Consider the following 21,203-nt stretch of genomic DNA (forward strand, 5'->3'; position numbering starts at 1 on the left):
CAGCATTTCAACTATGTCACATTCACAGCCTATCTCCAAAGTTATTTATGTTCTTGCAATTTGTATAATTTGACTGCCGTATGAAGAATTTGAAGGTGCATAGAAGAATTTATCAGTGCTTTCTTTCATGATGAATTTCCTTTATCTCTGCAATTTCAGCACTATGTAAAGGAGATGTCACATTCAATGCATTTGGGGACGTCTGATTTAGATGGACATGGGGAGTAGCTACTGTACCTTTATATGGTTTCTCAGAAGTATGAATTTTGTGGTGGATATCACAATTCAAAGGAAAACTAATGGTTTTGTCATTTTTTTATGTTACTAGTTATTAGGATTTGGTTTTTGTTTTTGACAAAGAGTTTACAAAGTCCTGGCTATCTTGGGACTTAAGATGATGAGGTCTTCAGAGTCACAGAGATCTTCTTGCCTCTGCTTCCTGACTGATGGGAATAAATGAATGGCCACAACACATGGCATTACTATGCATTTTTGAGTGTTGAAAAAGATAAATGTTTTTACTACATTTTTTTTTTTACTAGGGGCTGGAGAGATTGCTTATTCGGTAAGAGTAATATTTGCTCTTCCAGGGGACCAGTGTTCAAATCCCAACACATGCAGGGCAGGACACAAAATGTGAGGGAACTTCTGTGATCCACCTGCACCAGGCACACATGTAGCACACATACATACCTGCAGGCAAAACATGCATACGCATTGAAAGAATTGAAAAGCTTTTCTCGAGTTATATTTGCAGAATTTTATTTTAGCATAAACTCGAGGATATTTTTAAAAATTTATACCTTCAGAAAGACCTCCACAAGTTTCTTACCTTTATGAGAGAATACTGGAAAATGCTATGTTACATTATTTACAACGTTTTGTTTCTCCCCAGTATGAATTTTTTGATGTCTTCTAAGATTTGACATCTGGATAAAGGAAAAGTCACAGTCTTTGCATTTATATGGTTTCTCTCCAGTATGAATTTTCAGGTGGGCTTTAACATATGAGCTCCTAGTAAAAGATTTGCCACATTCCTTACAACTGTAAGGCCTCTCTCCAGTATGGACTCTCTGATGTGTTCTAAGATGTGAATCCTGGGTAAAGGATTTGTTACATTCAGTACATTTATAAGGTTTCTCTCCAGTATGAATTTTCTGATGTGCTTGAAGAGTTGAACACTTAGTAAAAGATTTGCCACATTCCTTACACATGTACGGTCTCTCTCCAGTATGAACTCTCTGGTGTATTCTAAGATTTGAACGCTGGATAAAGGATTTGTCACATTCTCCACATTTGTAGGGTTTCTCTCCAGTATGAATTTTCTGATGTTCTCTAAGTGTTGAGAACTCAGTAAAACACTTATCACATTCCTTACATCTGTAAGGTTTCTCTCCAGTGTGAACGCTCTGATGTCTTGTAAGATGTGAGTACTTGATAAAGGATTTGTCACATTCCTTACATTTGTAAGGTTTCTCCCCGGTATGGATTTTCTGATGTGTTCTAAGAGTTGAGTTCACAGTAAAGGATTTGTCACATACCTCACATCTGTAAGGCTTTTCACCAGTATGGATTCTGTAATGTCGTTTAAGATGTGATAATTCAAGGAAAGACTTACCACATTCTTTGCATTCATTAAATTTCTCTAGAGAATGAGTTTTCTGATGTCTTCTAAATGATGAGTAGTGGGTAAAGGCTCTGTCACACTCACTGCACTTGTAAGGCTTCTCTCCAGTGTGCAGTCTGTAATGGCTTTTAAAGTGTGAAAGCTGATGGAAGACCTTGCCACATTCTTGACAAGTGTAATGTTGCTCAGCAGCATGGATATTCTGATGTCTCCTGAAACTGGAAGAGTGGGCAAAGGACTTGTCACATTCCTTGCATTTGTAAGGCTTCTCTCCTGTGTGCATTTTATGATGGCTTTTAAGTGCTGACAACTGAGGAAATGACTTTCCACATTCTTTGCACTTGTAAGGTTTCTCCCCAGTATGAAGTCTTTGATGTGTTTTTAGATTTGCACACTGGTTAAAGGATTTGTCACAAAATTTGCACTTGTAGGGTTTTTTTCCAGTATGAATTCTCTCATGTACAGTGAGGCTTGAGGCAGTACTGAAGCATTTCCCACATTTTCCACATTGGTGTGGTGTTTCTCCAATGCAGATTGGTTGTTTCAAAAGACTGTATACAGAGGCGAAATAGTCATCATATTCTTCTTGCCTGTTCTTTTTCTTATCAGCATAGACTGTCTGATCTTGAGTAATATTGGAACACAGATTTAAAGATTTCTCACAGTCTTTAGATTGGCAAGGTTCTTCTCCGGTGTGCATGCTTTCATGTCTGTCTGGGTTTGATGAGTCAACAGAGGCATCCCTGTGACTACTGCATGTGTAGTTATTAGAGTTTTCTGTAGTTTCACTTGTTCTATGAAGTGCACATGTGGAGGGGTCATGAAGCACTTTGTCAAGCTCATCACACTGACAAGACTCCTTTTCAGTCTTCACATGGTGATGGACAGGATCACACTTGCAATAGTTCTCTGAAAATGAGTACAAGTCATATTAATAGGGCTTGTTCCAAGGTTGAACATTTGATTAACAACTATCTCCCTAAGTTCTCTTTTAAGATAAGTGAACCTGGAACTATTTAAATTAGTTCACTGTAATTGGATGGATTCTCACAAACACAGCATGACAGCCTTCAAAGGTCAGTGAGTTATAATAGATATTACTTCTTTATTGAAAATGTCTCACTTGGAAAGACATGAAAAAAATTAAGAGTAAGTAATTATCTTTGGGATACAGCTCAGTGACTGATTATATTCAAAATACATGTCTATATTTTAAAGTACGTTTTCTTTGAAATTGATGAAGAAGAGTGTATTCCAGTCCCAGGTTCACAGTATTCATACCTATGGCTCAATTCTACCAGAAATTAAGGCCTATTAAAAGCATCAAAGGGTTCATTTAATTTTTTTTCTGAAAAAGGCATTAGATTCTTGAATCATAATGGATTCAAACACAGTATTCTACCAGACACCAGAGGTTCTAGATGGTTTGGAGCATGGATGTCCTGGGCAGCTATTGCTATTTTAGCCTCTACTCTCTAAGATCCACATACCACTGTGTTTCCTAACTATCCTCATAGGGTTATTCTCAAGTTTACTCTGTACACTGATTCCTGAGATTATTTTCCAAAAGGGTGTCTGTATGTTCTCCACTGGCAAGAGAATAAAAGATATGATATGAAGATATTCATACAAGGAAGACAATTACAAAACAATCCTATTTCTTGGACTCACATTAGGCTTATAATTTGTAAAAATTATTCTAGTCTGATGTCAGCATAGTTAAATAAAATTGCATTTTGTATTAGAATGAAGTCACCATAATGTAGATGCAGTAGACACAATGTCTTCTAACAGTTACAATGGATGGGATGTGTCCTGGGGCCAGGACACTACAGTAAGTTAAATGACCCTTTCAAGTGGAATTGAATATCATAAAAACATTTTCAGCTCTTCCTTTCTCTTTCACTGGAAGCCATCACTGTTGTTGTGCTTATTCACTAGACTGCCCCAGTTGTGGTTTACTCATTCATCTCCACATTCCAGGACAATCTTCTTCTCTCCAGACAGGTGACCAGGTTACCTTGCATACAATAACCCATGTGCTCTGTGAGGTAGCCCATGACCCATGCTAAAATTTGCAGATACAGACATTTAACACACTACTCTGCTCATTACATGAAGAGAACACAAAGTAGAAGAATACAGGAATGATTCCTTATTGCTATTTTCGGTCAGAATCCTCAGCATAGTTAGGGAGAAGTATCAATTTGCATATCCTGAAGTTTTTTCCACAATTAAAACAATGTAAAATACAATGATGGATATGGGACTTTAAGAAATTGGTGGAAACATTTTATGCAGAGTTCCCGAATGTATTTTGGAATCTAAACGAATGGTACATGACACCTTGAAAATGGAAAGTGAAAAGAAAAAAATAAATACTATGAAAAAGTTCTTTTCTACTACCAAAATTTCCCAGTTTCCTGTACTTTCAAGGACAGCTTAACAGAGAGTTTACAACATCTAATGCCACTACATACAAAAGATTAGTTAGGAATTCTAGATGCAAAATGCTCTCACCCACAGAAACCAGGTTGCTATAATTCTCCAACATCACATCAATGTACAAAGCCCTCTGAGCAGAGTCCAGGCATTCCCACTCCTCCTGTGGGAAGTCCACAGCTACATCCCCGAATGTCAATAGATCCTGAAACAGAAGGTACAGTTTGATCTCATGATTCCAGGAAGAGTGCTTTCCTGAATATAATGAGACAGGATGCAGATGAACGAATGCAATTACTCAAAAAGCTGATTTCAAATACAATCTCATTCTATAATGGATTTTTTAACTCTGTGAAAACATTTTGACACAATAGTCTTACAAACAGTATACATGAAACAAAAGACATTTATGATCTGGACATGGCTATCTATCTGTTATAAATGGTGTGTTTACGTTACACAGGATCACAACAGAGATGTTTCAGAAGGAAAATTCATAATGAGGAAATGTGATTTTAAATGTTCTACCAGAAAATCATGCTAAAATACTGACACTCAATTAATCCTGGGTATACTTGGGCCTTACATGACTCTATTTTTATTTTCCTTTTAAGATAAACCTCTCTCTCCCATCCTCCCATGCCTCCAACTGACCCCTCATCCCAAACCTTTTCTGCTCCCCAGAGAGGATGAGGCCTTCATGGGGGATCATCAAAGTCTGTCACATCATTTGGGGCAGGGCCTAGGCCCTCCCCCATGTGTCTAGGCTTCAAGAGTATCCTTCTATGGGGAATGGGCTCCAAAAGACCATTTGTATACACTAGGGATAAATACTGTTCCACTACCAGAGGCCCCATAGACTGCCCAGGCCTCTTAACTGATACCCGGTTAGGGGGTCTGGTTCAGTCTTATGCTGATTCCCCAGCTGTCAGTCTCGATTCTATGAGCTCCCACTTGTTCAGGTCAGCTGTTTCTGTGGGTTTCAGCCTGAGGTCAGCTGTTTCTGTGGGTTTCAGCCTGGTCTTGACCCCTTTGCTCATCACTCCACCCTCTCTACAACTGGATTCCAGGAGTTCGGCTCAGTGCTTAGCTGTGGGACTCGGCTTCTGCTTCCACCAGCTACTGGATTAAGGCTCTAGGATAGCATTTATGGTAGTCGTCAATCTCATTATAGGGGAAGAGCATTAGAGGTAGCCTCTCCACTATCGCTTAGATTCTTAGTTGGGGACATGACTATTCTAACAGGCTCAGTTGGGATGTTTAAACTCTAGGTCCAATGCCACACCATTAAATAGCAAAGGGATAGGTACGGAAGGCATAATATAAGACTGATTTTATAGACTAATAAGAGTTTTGCTTTTTTCCCTCCACAGTAAGAAGGATAGTAACAGCACTGCACACTGTTCATTTAGCATTAACATATTAGATCAAGTAGTCTAAGGAATTAGTTTTATAAAAATATTTGGGCCACTATGAAGCAGAAAAAAAATCCACATTAGCCACATTTGATACAATCTAAAATTTTCCTAAACATATACATAAGCCAACATGGACAATTTTAGAAGTTTTGAAGAACATTTCACTTCACACAAAGAGAAATAAAAATTGAAGGAAGTAAAAAAACCACATCAAATAATGCTTAAGTTATAGTTAAGCATGTACATGCCAGTGTAGTAACTGTAGATCCATTTGGAAGTTGTAGAACCTGTCTGACTCCATTTTGAAGGCAGGAGCCATTACGCTGTATTTTTAACATTAAATATCTATTTACTGTGACAGGTAAGTTGCTCTGTGTTTCCTGGAACCTGACCTTCCCCAACCCATGACCTTGATTTGTTTTAGAGAATAGCCTTACTCTCTCTTTCCCCTCCCTAATTACATGGTGAACACATGACTTTTAAAAAGATATTTTGGGGCTGCTCCCTTTAATCTAATTTACAAGGAGATCCGACAGCTTCTGGGTGTACCCCAATAAAAAAAATCAAACATTCTTCAAATTCACTCAAACTGTGGTAGTGGTCTTATTTTTGCCACTGGGATTAACATAATGACATAGATTTCCTGTGAGTAAACAAATATATTAAATCCTGTGAGTTATAGATACTTTCAGTGCTTTGCAAATGTAATAAAACACAGAATGATGGCTAAGGAGAAAATGTGAGCTATTGTGTGTAGTTTTCCTCTGCCAGCTGCTTTGGTTTTTCTCCGCCAGCTGCTTGGGCTCTGCCCCAGTTGCAGTCCCCAAATAACACACAGGAGGCTATATTAATTATGAAGCTGTTGGCCATTTGCCTGTTTCTTACTGGCTAACCCATAATTGTTAATCTAAGTATTTCTCTTACTGGAGAAAGGTCAGACATCTTACTTCTCTGGCGGGCTACATTGTCTCTGCCGTGTCTCTCTTTCCCAGAGTCCTCCTCAACTCCTAGTCCCACCTATCTTGCTTCCCTATTGGCCAACAGTGCTTTATTGACATATACACAGGACTTCCCCATCAATTGTGTCTAAATTTGTAGTCATCAATGTGTTCTTTTTCTGTACTTATGCTGTATTGTCTAGCAGATTTTAGGTTACAGGGTTTATGATTCTCCTAGTTTTTCAATGAAAATACAAAGTGGTGACATATTCTGCCCCTGCCATGAGTCAGGGATAGAAAGGCAAACCTGAGGTAAGAGTCCATTTCCCAAATCTCCACTTTAAAACACTGCAGCTTCAGCGTGGGGGAGAAGAGACATGACTCTCATAGAAACTGACTAGAGCAAGGCAATCATGAGGAACATTCTTTCTGCATCAAATGTGATGGCTTCTGCACATCAATCAGTCAATACCCCAAGTCATGACTCCTGATGCATTCCACATAATGCCACATGTGACAGCCATGTCTGCCCTCTATAGTGTGCTAAAATCATTAGATTTAGGAATCAAGTATTATTTAGTATTAAGAATCAAGATATAGGTCTCTTTTAATTCCATACATTTCTTTTATTCCTTTAGGTTTTTTGTTTGTTTGTTTGTTTGTTTGTTTGTTTTGAAACAGGGTTTCTTTATGTAGCATCCTTGGCTCTTCTGGAACTTGCTTTGTAGACCAGGCTGACCTTGAACTCACAGAGATCTGCCTACCTCTGCCTGAGTGCTGGGAATAAAGGTGTTGCCCAACTGATTCCACACATTTCTAAGATGTTGTTCCAACTCGTTCATATGTTTCAATGAGCATTTTTATAACCATGATTCAAGGAAATGGGACAGATCCTACAAATAGAGCCCACATGGCACATGGACCCTTACACAACAGTACATAAGGATGTAGTCCATTCTCTAAAGCAATTACGCATCAATATATTTCTTGTTCATGTGTCAAAGTGGAAACATTCTAAATTTCAGGTCATAAATCCATGTGAAACAGTTGCTCTGGAGGTGGGAGGGATAATCTGGGAAGGAGAAAAATAAGAAAAGTGATACTAAGTGGATTTTTGGGATGCTATTGTAAATCTGTAGTCATAAACACAGGCTATTATCATCATAAAAGGAGAAAGGCGGATGAGAGAGGACCCAGAAAGAAAATGATAAATCTATGACTACTTAATATTTGAGAAAGGAGACAAAAAGATACATTACAAAAATATGGCCTCTTCAACAAATGGCGATGGCCAAACTGCATCTAGCAGGAGGATGAAATTAGATTTTTATTTTTCACCTATGGAAAAATCCATTCAAAAGAGATCAAAAGCCTTACTTAAAACCAGAAATACAGAAACCTTGAAAACCCAGGGAATACCATGAGGGCATTGGGATGGGCAAGAACTTATACAACACCAACAATACAGGAACTGATCCAAGTATCAACAGACAGGACTACATGAAAAGAAAGAGCTTCTGTTTACCAATGAGAATGATCAGCAGAGCACACACACACACACACACACACACACACACACACACACACACACACACACACACACACAGTGGGAGAGAATCTGTACCAGTGATGCTTTGATGCTCATACCTAGAATTTACTGAGAATGACAGGAATTAAATACCAGGAAAATAAAGCTGACAATCAACAAACAAGCAACTGAACTGAATAGACACTTTGTAAAGAGAGAAACACAGACGCCCAATACACATTCAAAAAAGTCTTCAGGATCCCAAAAATGCCATCATAAGTACACAAATTAAAAGTACTTGGAAATACTGCATCAGCCCAGGCTGAAAGGCTATCCGTATGTAACCTGGCAACAAATGCTCGAGTGGACATGGAGAGAAAGGAAGCCTAATTCTCTGTTGATGGAGGGGAGGGTGCAAATTAACACAGCCATTGTGGGTATCAGCTTGGAGACTACTGAAAAAATTGAAGAGACAACTAACATATAGCCCAGCTCTTTCACTCCTGGCCATATACACAGAGAACAACACAGCCCACTGCAGAGAAATTTATATACCATGTATACTGCTGCTTTAATCACCAAAGGAAAGTACTGGAATCAAACTAAAATAAAAATCTACGGGAAAATGGACACACCCAAAAAGGGTAATACTAAGTGTGGTCCAACACTTTTAGAAAGAACACACCACGTTTTTTTCTCATATGCAGAATCTACCCAATCATATATGCATAGAAACAATGTATATGTGGTGTGGGCGCAGCAGAAACGGAGAAAAGAGAACAGGAATGTTAAATCATCAGGGACTGAATGCAGGTAATGAATATCAGTTATGTAAAAGGATATAAGGCTAAGTGCTTTTCTAGCTCTAATTCTGTCACAGGTCTTTCAAGTTTTGGTGGTTAAGTAAATAAAACTATATTTGATTGTGAAATATGAAATCCATGTGAGGCTCCAGAGCTCCTGTGCCCTGTATAAAAGTAGGCTGAGTTGTATAGCTTTTGGATCTGCTTAATTGGAGTGTAGGGTTTTTGTTTGTCTGCTGGCAATATTTTTCATAATAAAATTTAAACAGAAAATTAAAGACTTTCAACATATTTTTTGAGAGTGGGAAGGACCACTGACCTGTGACATGTTTCCTGGAGAATCAGCCAGTTCCCACTGTCCGTCTTCTATGGGTTTCTCTTTCAGGAACAATGGACTGATGGCTTGCTCCCCTTTCAAATCAAGGAGTCAAAAAGGAAGAGTTAAAATTAATACTGAAAGCTGCTATAGAACAAGGTCAATCCACACAAAAAGACCCAAGCAACAGAATTCTACCAGGTGTCTGGTCAAAGATCCCAAAGACAGGAGAGCACGGAAAGACATTTGAAGCTTGAAGAGAAAAATCACCATCAAGCATCTTGTAGCACAAAGAACACGACTCTCTTAAAACTGATGGCAAAACAAGGCATTTCAAGTAAGTCTCGAGTTAACACATTGATTTCACTAAAGCAGCACTGCAGATAATAGAGGCAACACTTGCACAGGAGAGTCAGAGGAATCTTCCATGAGAACGGGGAAATAATAAGTTTCATGTGAAGAAGAGATAAATGCAGGAGTGCTGTGAGCCTTTGTTCATTCATTACCAAAGCAGCAATTAACATTCCAGGCATCAACTCCAGAATATGCGCTACTATGAATTTGGCTGTAGGTAGACTATGTCCTGGTTGCTCTGTATTCTCGAATAGGCCCCAGGAAAGGAAATTCCTTCTCACCAGCTCAGCAGCAGTAAGAGCTGGAGCCTCCTGATCTCACACTATATGGCCTTACGTTTTCCCTTGGATACGGCATGGAGAAGCCCCATTTAATCAGTTAGCCAGTTAACAATATGAGTTGCAAGTCACATACCCTCTGAGATTTAAGTTTGCCAGGACATTTTGCAAGTCATGTCCAAGTGGGGAGATGCCTGCTCTCCATCTGCCTTCCTGGCTCTAAGAGATTATGCATGCCTGTTGTCAGACAGTTGTTAAGTATGCCCCTGGATATGAAAACTAGAAGCCTTGTGGGATTGAAGGCATTTTTTGACAATTTTTAGAAGGAATTTTTTTTGGAGAAGTTTTAGAAGAAAGGACTTTTAGATCATTTTTAGAAGGAACTTTTGGAGAATTTTAAAGAAGGACCTCGAGTGACAGAATTTTTAGAAGGAACTTTTAGATCATAAGAGAACCTTTAAAAGACCTTTTAGAGAGAGAACTTTTGAGGAGAAGCACAATTCTTGAAGAATAAAGATCCATGAGAAGAATGATTTGTATATGAACTGATTCACTGGCCCTCAGACCTTTTAATCCTCGTGCACCTGCGGTAAGCATCTGCCTGAACCCGTGATATTTTGGCGCCTAAAAAGCAGGGAATCAAAAAGGTGATTTGGGGAACTGTTCTGGGAGAGGATGTTTCCCTGGGAGACAGTCCCTAATCTGTTGGCTACAGCAGGGTCTCAGCTGAGAAGGTAACTGCAGAATCCAGACACCTAGAGCTTCATTGATGGTGAGTAAAAGAAAGATTCCTCAGCCCCTCCCTGCCAGAGGTACCTCCCCAGAAGGAAGGAAGCTTTGCAGAGACACTTGGTAATCAGCTGCTTCTCAGACAGCCCTCACTGGTGAAACCGCTACTGGCTCTAAGGACTTAATTGCTTTGTTTAGGATAAAGAGCTCCTTCCCCTAAGCCCTCTTTAAGTGCTCTCTTTATATAATTTTCCTTCTTCCTAGATGTCAAACAAAATCCACAATTGTTCAGAGAATTGGCTCAAGAAATGATACGACTAAATCAAATGCTGAAGTCTCTGCATTCTCTCTTAAAGAGACAAAAGAAAAACAAAACAAACAACAACAAAAACAACAATACACTATGATCCTAGTTGGCATTCCTTGTTATGTCTAACATAAACAAAGGTCAGCCAGGTGGTGGTGGTGAATGCCCTTAGTCCCAGCACTCCAGAGGCAGAGGCAGGTGGATATCTGTGAGTTCGAGACCAGCCTGGGCTCAACAGCCTCCAAGAAAACAGAGAAAGTGTATCTCGGAAAAAAAAAAAACAAAGGTCAATAATGTTTGCCAGGCTCTCCTATCTAGGATTCCTGCATGTTCTGAAAAGCTTTCTTTTCTCACAGGAGCTAAAAAACTAAATTCTGCCTCAAACCTCCAAAATACCTTTAGCCTTGAAGCCTCAGAGCTCTTGCTGCTCCTTACTTAAATAACAGAGCAAGTTTTTCACTAACAAGCTAATAGTGTTAGGCTGTGCTTAAACAGACTATTCCAGCTGCTTTAAAAACTCAAATGGATAGCTGGGAAAACAGCACAGGACCTACCAGACCCCTTGAATGTGGTTGTCAGTTAGGAGGCCTGGGCAATCTATGGGGCCTCTGGCAGTGAATCAGTATTTATCCCCAGTATACGAATGGTCGTTGGGAGCCCATTCCACATAGACGGATACTCAGCCAATATACATGGTGGAGGGCCTAGGTCCTGCTCCAAATGATATGACAGACTTTGAAGATGCCAGATGGAAGGCCTCACCCTCCTTGGGGAGCAGAACGGGGATGGGATAGAGGGTTGATGGGGGCCAGGGGAGGAGGGGAGGGAATGGGCACTGGGATTGACACGTAAAACAAGTTTGGTCCTAATTTAAATTAAAAAAAAAAACCCTCAAATGATGCTTAAAATTTTTCTTCCCATCGCTACTCTAAATCTAAGGGATGAAGCTGCCCGGCTCCTGGTTTCTTGACAAAAATACATGGCCACATACAGGAACTTCAGGTTAGCCCACGGGAGACCAAATCACGGAGACAGCATGCTGTCTTCAGAATTTGCAAAAATTCTACAGGATTTCTTGGTTGACTTGAAGATGTCTAAACTGATCACACTGCTCTCTGCTTCTAATTATCTGCACTCTCCCATGCCTTGCCCCATCCCCTTGGCCCCATCCCCTTGGCCCCATGCCCTCAGCCCCATTCCCCTCAGCCCTTCCTTCTGTTCTGGGCTACCAGTGAGCTCCTAAAAGTCTTACTGCTGCTGCTTGCTTTTGTCTAAAGTCTGAACTGTACAGATTCCACTTAACCCTTAAAAAAACCTCTCATCCTAACACTAAGGACCTATTTCTTTAGCGGCCTATTTGCCTTCCTATTAAATATCCGAGGAAATTTCTATGTCCTCTCTGTTATCCTAGAATCTCCATAACAATTTAAAATACACTTTTCCTCCTTTACCCATAAAGCAGTTGTTTTAGGCATTTTAATCACCTGATTGTCCATGATACGTTATAAAATACATTATAAAGGATTCATAATTATCAATTTGCTTATATATTGTATTTTTATTAAGAATCTCCTCATTTCTGGTTAAAAATCTTACATATTTCTGCTTAAGAAACTCCTTATTTCTGATTAAGAATCTCCTTATACATTGTATTTGTTTAAAAGCTTTTATTTCTATATTAAGATAACTTCATTATTATTTTTAGGCTAAATTTAACAGAGATAAAATATAAAATTCCAGGATTATATGGTAATTTATAAACTGTTAACAATAACATTACTTAAATAATAAACTCTTAAAGATACTTAATAAGTACAGCCAAATGATTAATTATCTAAACCACTATTTGGATAATTTCTTTAATTGTTATAATTTTATTCAACGTATAAATATATAATGTATACTTACATAATACACAATGTATGTGATATATATATAATAAAATAATTACCTTAAAGAGAAATAAACTGTTAAAAATTAATTTACCTTAATTGTAAACTATACAACTTATTGATTAAAATTTACTTAATCTATAAGATATTTAAAATACAAATTATTGACTAATCTTATAAACATTCAAATATATTCAATTAATCTTTGAATATATTCTCTTATATATTCAAAACTATATTTACAAACATACTGTTATTGATATAATTCCTTTACTTAGCTCCTTGCCATTTAAGATGTTCAAACTTCTCATCATAAGCAAAACTAAGCCTTGTTGTAATTTCTACAAGAGCTCTATTTTAATTAGAGTCAATTGCCTTCCTTTATTTATTAAAAGGACAGGTTCAATTCTCCAAGTTACTCCTTTCTAAAAATAATCTCAAAACCTAAATTTAGTATCTATAATCATTATCTTCATAAAGTTATGGCTAGATATACTGTTTAGCCACAAGCATAGTATTTTATATTCCCTTTGAATATTTTTTAAATGTAAAACTTAAAATTCTTCTGATTTTGATGGAGACATCTTTAATTTATATATATACATATATATACATGCATATACATATTATATATATATATATATATATATATACCCTTCTAAACAGAACAGGAAATATTACTCCTTTTAACCATAATTAGTTTTAGGTTTCAAAGCTTCTATCATGACTCAAAATGAGCCTCCTTGCCTCTTCCACATAAATTTCAATGCAGACCACAAATAATAATAACCTGATATACGTAACATTTTTTGCCTCTTAAGAAAGACTCTTAGAGCGGGGCGTTGGTGGCGCACGCCTTTAATCCCAGCACTCGGGAAGCAGAGGCAAGCGGATCTCTGTGAGTTCGAGGCCAGCCTGATCTACAAAGTAAGTTCCAGGACAGCCTCCAAAGCTACAGAGAAACCCTGTCTCAAAAAAACAAAAAAACAAAAAAACAAAAAAAAAAAAAGAAAGACTCTTAAAAGCTTCAAAGGATCAATTTGGATCCTCCTACTTCATCACAGGTCAAAGTAAACTCAGATAAGTATTACTTGTCTACAGCTTGTTTTCTGACCTGCCAATTTTTTGGGAGGGTGGAGAAACTCTCCCTCTCTCCCTGGCCTGGACTGCCTTTCTCTCTTCAGCTACTGTACACTCAGAAATTGCAAGTGTGTACCTATGAAAAAGTTTCATCTCTAAAATTCCTTAGTTTCATGCTCTTCTATTAATATGTACTTATTGCACCAGATTTGTAATCATTTGAAGTGTTCCCGATTGCTCTTCCTCTGACCACAGCCTTGCTGCAGCCCTGAGCTCCAATCTCCAGCTCTCACTCCAGGGGGCCCTATAGCATTCTCAGGATGCAGACTGCTCCAGAGCTGCCTGCAGGCCTCACAGAACCTAAAACAGCATGTGTTTCCCTCTCAGCTTCACCCCTTATCAGCAGGAAGCAACCAAGAGCAACTTCTACACCCCTATGTCACTTACCCCTCCCCCTTTTCTTTTGCTGTGTAGAACTCTATAGTCCATGGGCTGAGCTGACTTTTAAAACTGGTCTACTGCTAATTGTATAGATTCTGCCCATGATCCTGCAATGTATATGCTATCAGACAACCTCCTTATGTATCTCTGACAATTGTTCTGTTGTGAAAATTTTACTGCGGACATTTTGAGACAGTTGGTTCTGCCCTCTCATTGCTAAAATGGTTTATTATTGCTTTGATTACAAGTTTAACTTATTAGGCAAACTTCAAGTACAGTCTTGGTCCTACAGATGCTCACCACCAACTCAGGTAAACTCTACCAATGCTTCATAAATATGCAGATTAATCAACTTAATACAATTAATCAAAGATTAATAGATAAAACTAACATCCTAAACTAACATTCTCTTTTGATAATTCAAAACTACAACTTTTAGACTTAACAGCATCACGTCATACTGATTTTAGATGGATCTGTGCCTTGGGATCAGGTACAGGCTCACTTGAGAGGTGTTTAGAATAGTTTCCAGCCAAGCATAGACTTGGGTACTTCACATTCTCAGATCAATACCATTAGCCATTCCAGGCTCCAACTTTCTTCAGCAGAGGACACAGCTAATTACCTTGCTAATTCCATTAAAAATTTTTGCTCATAATAACTCCTCATGGAACCTTTTTATCCATTTAGAAATTATATGAACACTAATCCTTTTACTTTTATTTTTTATTCCAGTCCTCATGAGTAGGATGTACTATGTCCATCGCACAGAGAGAATTTCATATACTACATTTATTAAATGAAATACGGGGGAATTGCTAAAAGCCACAGGGATCATACAGTAAGATCTCAACTGACATAATCACTAGGCTGACCCAGAGAGATCATTATGCACTCCATTGGAGGAAACCCCACTTGCAAAGCTTTGGGGAAACCTGCCTTTTGAACAGTCACCGTCATCTCTGTAGAACCCTTGTGAAGACATAGCACTCCCCTTTTCCACAGTGGGATTCATCCCAAATAACCCAAGCAGTGTATTAATCAGTTATTCTACTTTAAGTCATCTTCAGACTTTTATTCATCCACAGTTTACGCTGCCCAAGGAAAGATTTACACACCTTTTTTTTCTTTAATAAACTGAAAAAGGGTGAGATTCTGCAAGCCTTTATTGTTTATTACCGAAGTAGCAATTAATATTCTAGGCATCAGCTCCCGAATATGTGTTACTATGGATTTAGCTGTATGCAGAATATATACTGGGTGCTTTGTATTCTCAAATAGGCCCCAGGGAAAGGAAATCCCTTCCTACATGGGAGTCAGCAGGAAGAGCTGTAGCCTTTGGATCTCAAACTACATAGCCTTAGTTTTCCCTTTGATACAGGGCTGAGAAGTCCCCTTTAGTGAGTTAACAGCAGGAGTTGCAAGTGGCGACTCCCTGAGAAGTAAGCTTGCCAGGGTGTTTTGCAAGACACATCCAGGTTGGGAGATGCCTGCTCTTCTTAGACTCTACCTCCACTCCCGGCTCTAAGAGGTGTGCATGCTCTACTGTCAGAGTTGTTAAATATGCCTGTGTATATAAAAAGTACAGACCTTGTGGGGTAGAAAGCACTTTCGGGAATTTTTAGAAAGAACTCTAGGAGAATTTTTAAGGAGAACGTTAAGACAGGATTATAGAGGGGAAATTATTAGAGAGAAGTTTTAAGGAGGACTCTTAAAGGGAGCTTTAGAGAGAGAACTTTTGGGAAGAACATTTTTTGAAGAATAAAAAGCCATAAGAGGAACGCATGTGAGAGCTGGTTTTATTTCCTTTTGGCCCTCAGATCAAAACTTTTTAGCAAGCTCCTAACCTGGCTGCTGCGAGCCTCCTGCCTGAACCCCTGGTATAGGAGAACTTGGAAGAAATCATCCATCCACAAGACAGCAAATTACTAATTCTCAAAGAGAAGGAAGAAGAATACTATGAATAATCCAACCAGCAACAACATAAAAACAAGACCATAGGAAGTAAAAATACTGTGAACAAAAACAAAAAACAACTAGCCACACTGGAAGTAAAAATTGAGAGTCCTCAATTAAATAAACAAACCCTTAAGTTAAATAAATTCAGCTCGTGGCCCAGCTGTTCCATACCTTGGCATACACTCAAAGGACTTGACAAGGTCCTACCCCACAGATGCTCACTAAGATACATATCCATTGTTGCTTCATTCACAATAGCTAAAAATGGAAACAACCTAAATGTCCTTCAACTGACAAAATGGATAGTGAAAGTACGGTACACATACACTATGGAATAATATTCAACTATAAAGAAAATTGAAATCAGGAACTTCGCAGGTACATAGATAGTTCATATTGAGTGAGGAAACCCACACCCAGAAAGACGGTCATTGCATGTTCTCTCTCATAAGAAGTTCCTAGCTTCAAATCTTGAGATGAAAGCACACAATGTTGAGTAACTACAGCAACCAGAAAAGTGAAAAATAGAGCACTGTGTGGTGGGGAATTAATGGAGTAACAGGGCAAGCGTGATCTAAAGTGGGAAATGCAAAGTAGGGAAGGAACGAATTATGGGGAGTTATGGAAAAGGGATGACTGAATCCTAAGGAATCATACTATTATCCATCTACCAAATATGCATATAATACCTATAAGTGTGTGCATGCAAATACAGTTAGAGAGTAAATGGAAAGTTCCTCTCTGGGCTGATGATGTTCCTCAAAAGAGTTGTAGACTTTCTAAATAAAACCACCAACACCAGGCATGAGAAGCCTGCTTTGAAGTTGTTGGTCACAGCTGTCCAAGAGACTCCCATATCATTATACACTATTACTGTTGCTCATGGTGCCTACCCAGAGGTAGAAGTTGAGTCCCTGTTGTTGAAGAAGTCACACACTTCAGATACAAATCCTAGACTCAAAATGGAACTGATCTTAAAGCCTCCTCCCTGTTGCCTAGCCTTCATGGTAGCAGAAGGCAAAATGCAAGCTTCCAAAGGAAGGAATAGCCAACAGTGACCCCCCATCTATGACACCTATGAACCTCAACAATGGTCTGTACTGCATGACATCCTTAAGGGTGAAAGAGTGGCATACAGACCTTGGTGGTATTCAACAGCTTCTAATTGGATCAAGACCCTCTCAAGAAGAGGGAGAGCATGCCTGGTCCTGGAAAGCTAGCCAGTTTCTCCAGGGCTAGCAATGGCATGGATCCTGGAGGGGAGCCTACAATCACTACTTTCCTTAGTCAGCATATTGCATTCTAAATATTTGTCCTAAATTCCAACAAACAATAAAGCCAGTATAGATGGAGTGTAGCAGGCTGCAAATATACTTCCTGATTCTTATCAGAATTCTGTTGGTATTACTTCCAGGCATAGAAACACCAACGCTAAAATGGAGAGAACAGGTTAGAATACAAAAGCTCCGAAAAGAATGAGCGAAACTAGAGAAATTAATTTTCATCATTTTATATTAAGATCACAGAACTGAAAATCATTTAGTGATCACAGGAAGACACGATCAGTGAGGTGAGTGGAGTCGGGACAGCATGCTTCATCAAATAAAATGCACTTGCCTCCATTATCCGTTCTCCCGCAGAAAGACCTCTCGCGCCTACGTTAGGGTAATCCTGAGCCCTTTCTCTGTGGCGGTCCTCAGAGTGATGTCTAGTGAAACAGAATGTGGCAAAGCTGGTTTCACGTCCCCCTTCCACATCCACTCAAACCCCATGCCTTCCCCAATCTCTCCACCATACCTGGGACTTGAACTGCCGTCTCCTCCCTCTCCATCTACCAGGCCTCTCCGTTCAGCTCCACAGGAGAGCAGGTCTGGCAGATCGGTGAACCCTGCACACGAGATGAATACTCTTCAGAAAGCACCCAAATCTCTCAGAAAGCACCCAAATCTCTAACACAGCACCGTGCACGGGAGATAAACAGAAAACGAAGCATTGGACTAGACAAACGACTCCCCAGCTGTCCTGCAGTGTGAGAACACTGCAAACCAGTAGAAAGCATTTCTTAGCTGTGGTAACTTGGATCCCACTTTCAATCAGAGCCCAGCGAAAACTCAGTGGCAGAAATGGGACTGGATGATTGGGATGAGAATATCATACGCTGGTGACGTTATGAATTTATCACGGAGCAAAAATTACGAAGCCTGGCACCTCCCAAAGGGACACAAACGAAGAAGGATTTCACTTCACTCTGTGAGAAGCCGAGACTCATTCGGAAAAAAGTCACACACTAGCAGAGTGGTTTGCGAAGAAGCCCCCCCCCAAAAAAAACCTATATCTGGGCCATCATCCATGTGGCCTTCGGTGGAGAAATGGGCCACAGGCATCAGTAGTGGTAGCATCACAGAGCCAGATGTGGTCCTGGAAAGCAGCTGGGGAGGGAGGGGCAGGATGTCATCATGGTCCCAGGTGGCAGAAGAAGCTGCTATAATACCTTTGAATTTCTGTTCTCTTTTTCTTTCTTTGGCTGTCCTTAAACTCCATAAACCAGCCTGGCAAGGAACTCTGAGACTCACCAGACTCTGCCTCCCCAGTGGGGGGATTAAAAAGGCTTGTGACATCACCACCTGGTTTATAACAACTTTTCTAACTGTGAAAATACTGTGATCTGACACCATGAAACAGCATACTGTGCTTTTCTTCATCTAATTTTTCTTTCTACTTGTTTTAATTTTCTTGTTTTTTGTTTTGTTTTGTTTTTGAGATACAAACTCACTATGGAGCTCTGCTGTCCTGGAACTCAATTTGTAGGCCTTGCTGGCCTCCAACTCAAAGCAATTCAACCTACATCTGCCTTCTGAGTGTTGGGATTAAAGGCCTGGGCCACCAGGCCTGGCACAAACACTTTTCTGGATGCTGTATTTACAGTGCAGAGGGCATTATGTCTCAGATGAGAAATTTATGATGAATAAAAAGTTTACTTTTAAAGGTTAGTGTTTAAAACCATACTTGTGAAACTAGCAAAACAAACAAAAACAAAAACGAAAACCTTTCAGATTCAATGAAATTTGCAGGCGTTCCTTTCATGATTAATAAATAAAAGTCCACAGGAAATCCAAGTCCCCAGATTCAATGCCACTCTCTTGAATAGGGAAGTGTGTAACACGGAAGTTAGTATAGATGATTGCAAATTTCAAGAGTTTTGTCGTTTCCACCATAGTAACAGAATCGTGATTGCAAATCTCAAAAGATAAATCTATATTCGATTAGATTATTACAAGAATATTTTGGCAATCCGAGGATCAGTTGAAAAGAAACCAGGCTTATTCCATAGATCTAAAACACACCAAGGGAATACACCCGCATCAGAATTTGGGAGCCGGCTTCCCGATAAAGAGCAGAGAAACCGCTCGCACCCCGGTCCCCTCCCTCCCCGGTCCCAGCCCCGCGGCTCCTCTGACCTGGGAGGTTCCAGGGCCGCCGGGCTGCGGTTCCCGCCACTGCGCTGCTGACGCTGACGCTGACTTTCCCAGGCCGCCCGCCCCGCGCGGACACTGCGGCTCCGGAGTCTCCAGGTCCCCACGGCGCCCGCCGTGTCCCCCGCACCCGGGTCTGCAGCGCGGTCCCCACCGTGCGGGACCCGGGGCAACGACAGGGAAGGACACTTGTCACTGCTAGCTTTGCTCCACAGTGCAAATTTCCAGTGTTCACGCAAATTTAGTCCCAGCTTCTGTATACGTCACTCCTCTAATCCATACCATTCTCCGTCCTCATTCTACACATAGCCAATGAGCTACCTCCTCCCAACTTCTGTTTCCGGGTGACTGTCCCCACCCCATCGGGGACGGTCCCTCCCACTCGGTCTCCCCCACCTTCCCCACAGCTGCAGCTGTCAGGCTGCCCTGGACCCGCTCTGCACAGACTCCACACATGCTTGCTGCAGCCTAGACCAGAGCTGCATCCGGGAGGACGCTGCTCCCCGGGATCTGACCCCACAGTGAGTTCTGAAACCTTCAGAGAAAAGACAGGCAGCATAACCTGCTTGACTACCAGACTCCTGGGCTGCAACTTACAACAAACGATAACAGGCTAAATTCAGAAGCCAGCGACCAATCGCCAGCAAATACTGCAATCGTGACTTGGGAAGAGACATTTCAGGGGCTTGGATTTTGAAAAGAAATTGCTAACAGCCCAGGGCTGAATTCATATTGTGTGTAATGCTTTCACTGCTGGATAGAGGTTTACTAACCAAGGAACAAGTTTGTCTTCTGTGACGTGTGCTTAAGATCTCAGATAAAACATAAAAAAAAAAGAAATTAAGTTTTTAAAAATGCAGTTGTGATGGCAGAGACTTACTTTCCCACATGCAGAAAAACAGCATCCCATCTATGGCCCAGGGAACATTGAGGAAGAGGAAGAGCAGGAGGAAAGGAGTAAGAAGGGAGGAGGACGGCCTCAGACATGCCACTCTGTAGACTCCACACAGCTGTTGTGATCAGTAACCAACAGCAACGGTACTGACCTCACACTAGACCACAGTCAGTCTAGGAAAGGGAAAGAGAAAGGCTAAGGCTCATAGGGGCCCACCCTTAACCTCTCAAATGCTGTCTATGGATGGATTGTAGGAGGAGAATCACTGCCTTTAGCTGCAGTCCTCTGCTGAGCCCAGCAGGCTCCAACACACAGCTCCAAACCCACAGTCTCACAAATGGCCCTGGTCAATCTCAGTGAGTTAACAAGCAAAAAGAATAGAGAGGAAAACATTTCTCCCCAGGTAACATGGAACAGTCCACCCCTCCTAAAATGTTTACTCCTTTCTTAGCTTGTTGGCCTAAGGGCATTAGAAGTCAAAAGTGAGCAGGGGGAGACTGAGCTTCTAGGTCAATGGAATGTCTGTTTCATCTCCTGGCAGGAACGCTCCCCTGTTTGGAACCAACATTTCTAGGCCAGTAGAATTTAAGATTGAGGGAACAGGAAGCAGAAACTTCCTAGTGGGTTGCTAGGGGTGGTATAGGATCTATTCCTGTTTCCTACCCTTGATTCCTGGGACACGCGGATCCTGGCTAAGAGAGAAGCCATGTAATATATTGGTTA

The 21,203-nt window shown here is 40.3% G+C and overlaps 1 protein-coding gene and 1 pseudogene across 1 annotated transcript; both read right to left on the reverse strand.

Moving 5' to 3' along the window:
• LOC121135295 overlaps window positions 1–21,203 on the reverse strand; it is a 40,881-nt pseudogene that overhangs the window by 15,801 nt on the left and 3,877 nt on the right.
• Window positions 746–19,894, reverse strand: LOC101828958 (zinc finger protein 54-like). The gene is made up of 6 exons (XM_021223372.2): window positions 19,571–19,894; window positions 17,910–18,000; window positions 17,730–17,820; window positions 9,076–9,167; window positions 4,148–4,274; window positions 746–2,536 (listed from the first exon to the last, which is right to left on the reverse strand). Exons 4-6 carry the CDS (start codon window positions 9,082–9,084, stop codon window positions 858–860), a joined length of 1,815 nt encoding a protein of 604 aa, XP_021079031.2. The 5' UTR covers window positions 9,085–9,167; window positions 17,730–17,820; window positions 17,910–18,000; window positions 19,571–19,894; the 3' UTR covers window positions 746–857.

The sequence above is a fragment of the Mesocricetus auratus genome, unplaced genomic scaffold (assembly GCF_017639785.1).
Source record: "Mesocricetus auratus isolate SY011 unplaced genomic scaffold, BCM_Maur_2.0 Super-Scaffold_100037, whole genome shotgun sequence".
Taxonomy (NCBI): Eukaryota; Metazoa; Chordata; class Mammalia; order Rodentia; family Cricetidae; genus Mesocricetus; species Mesocricetus auratus.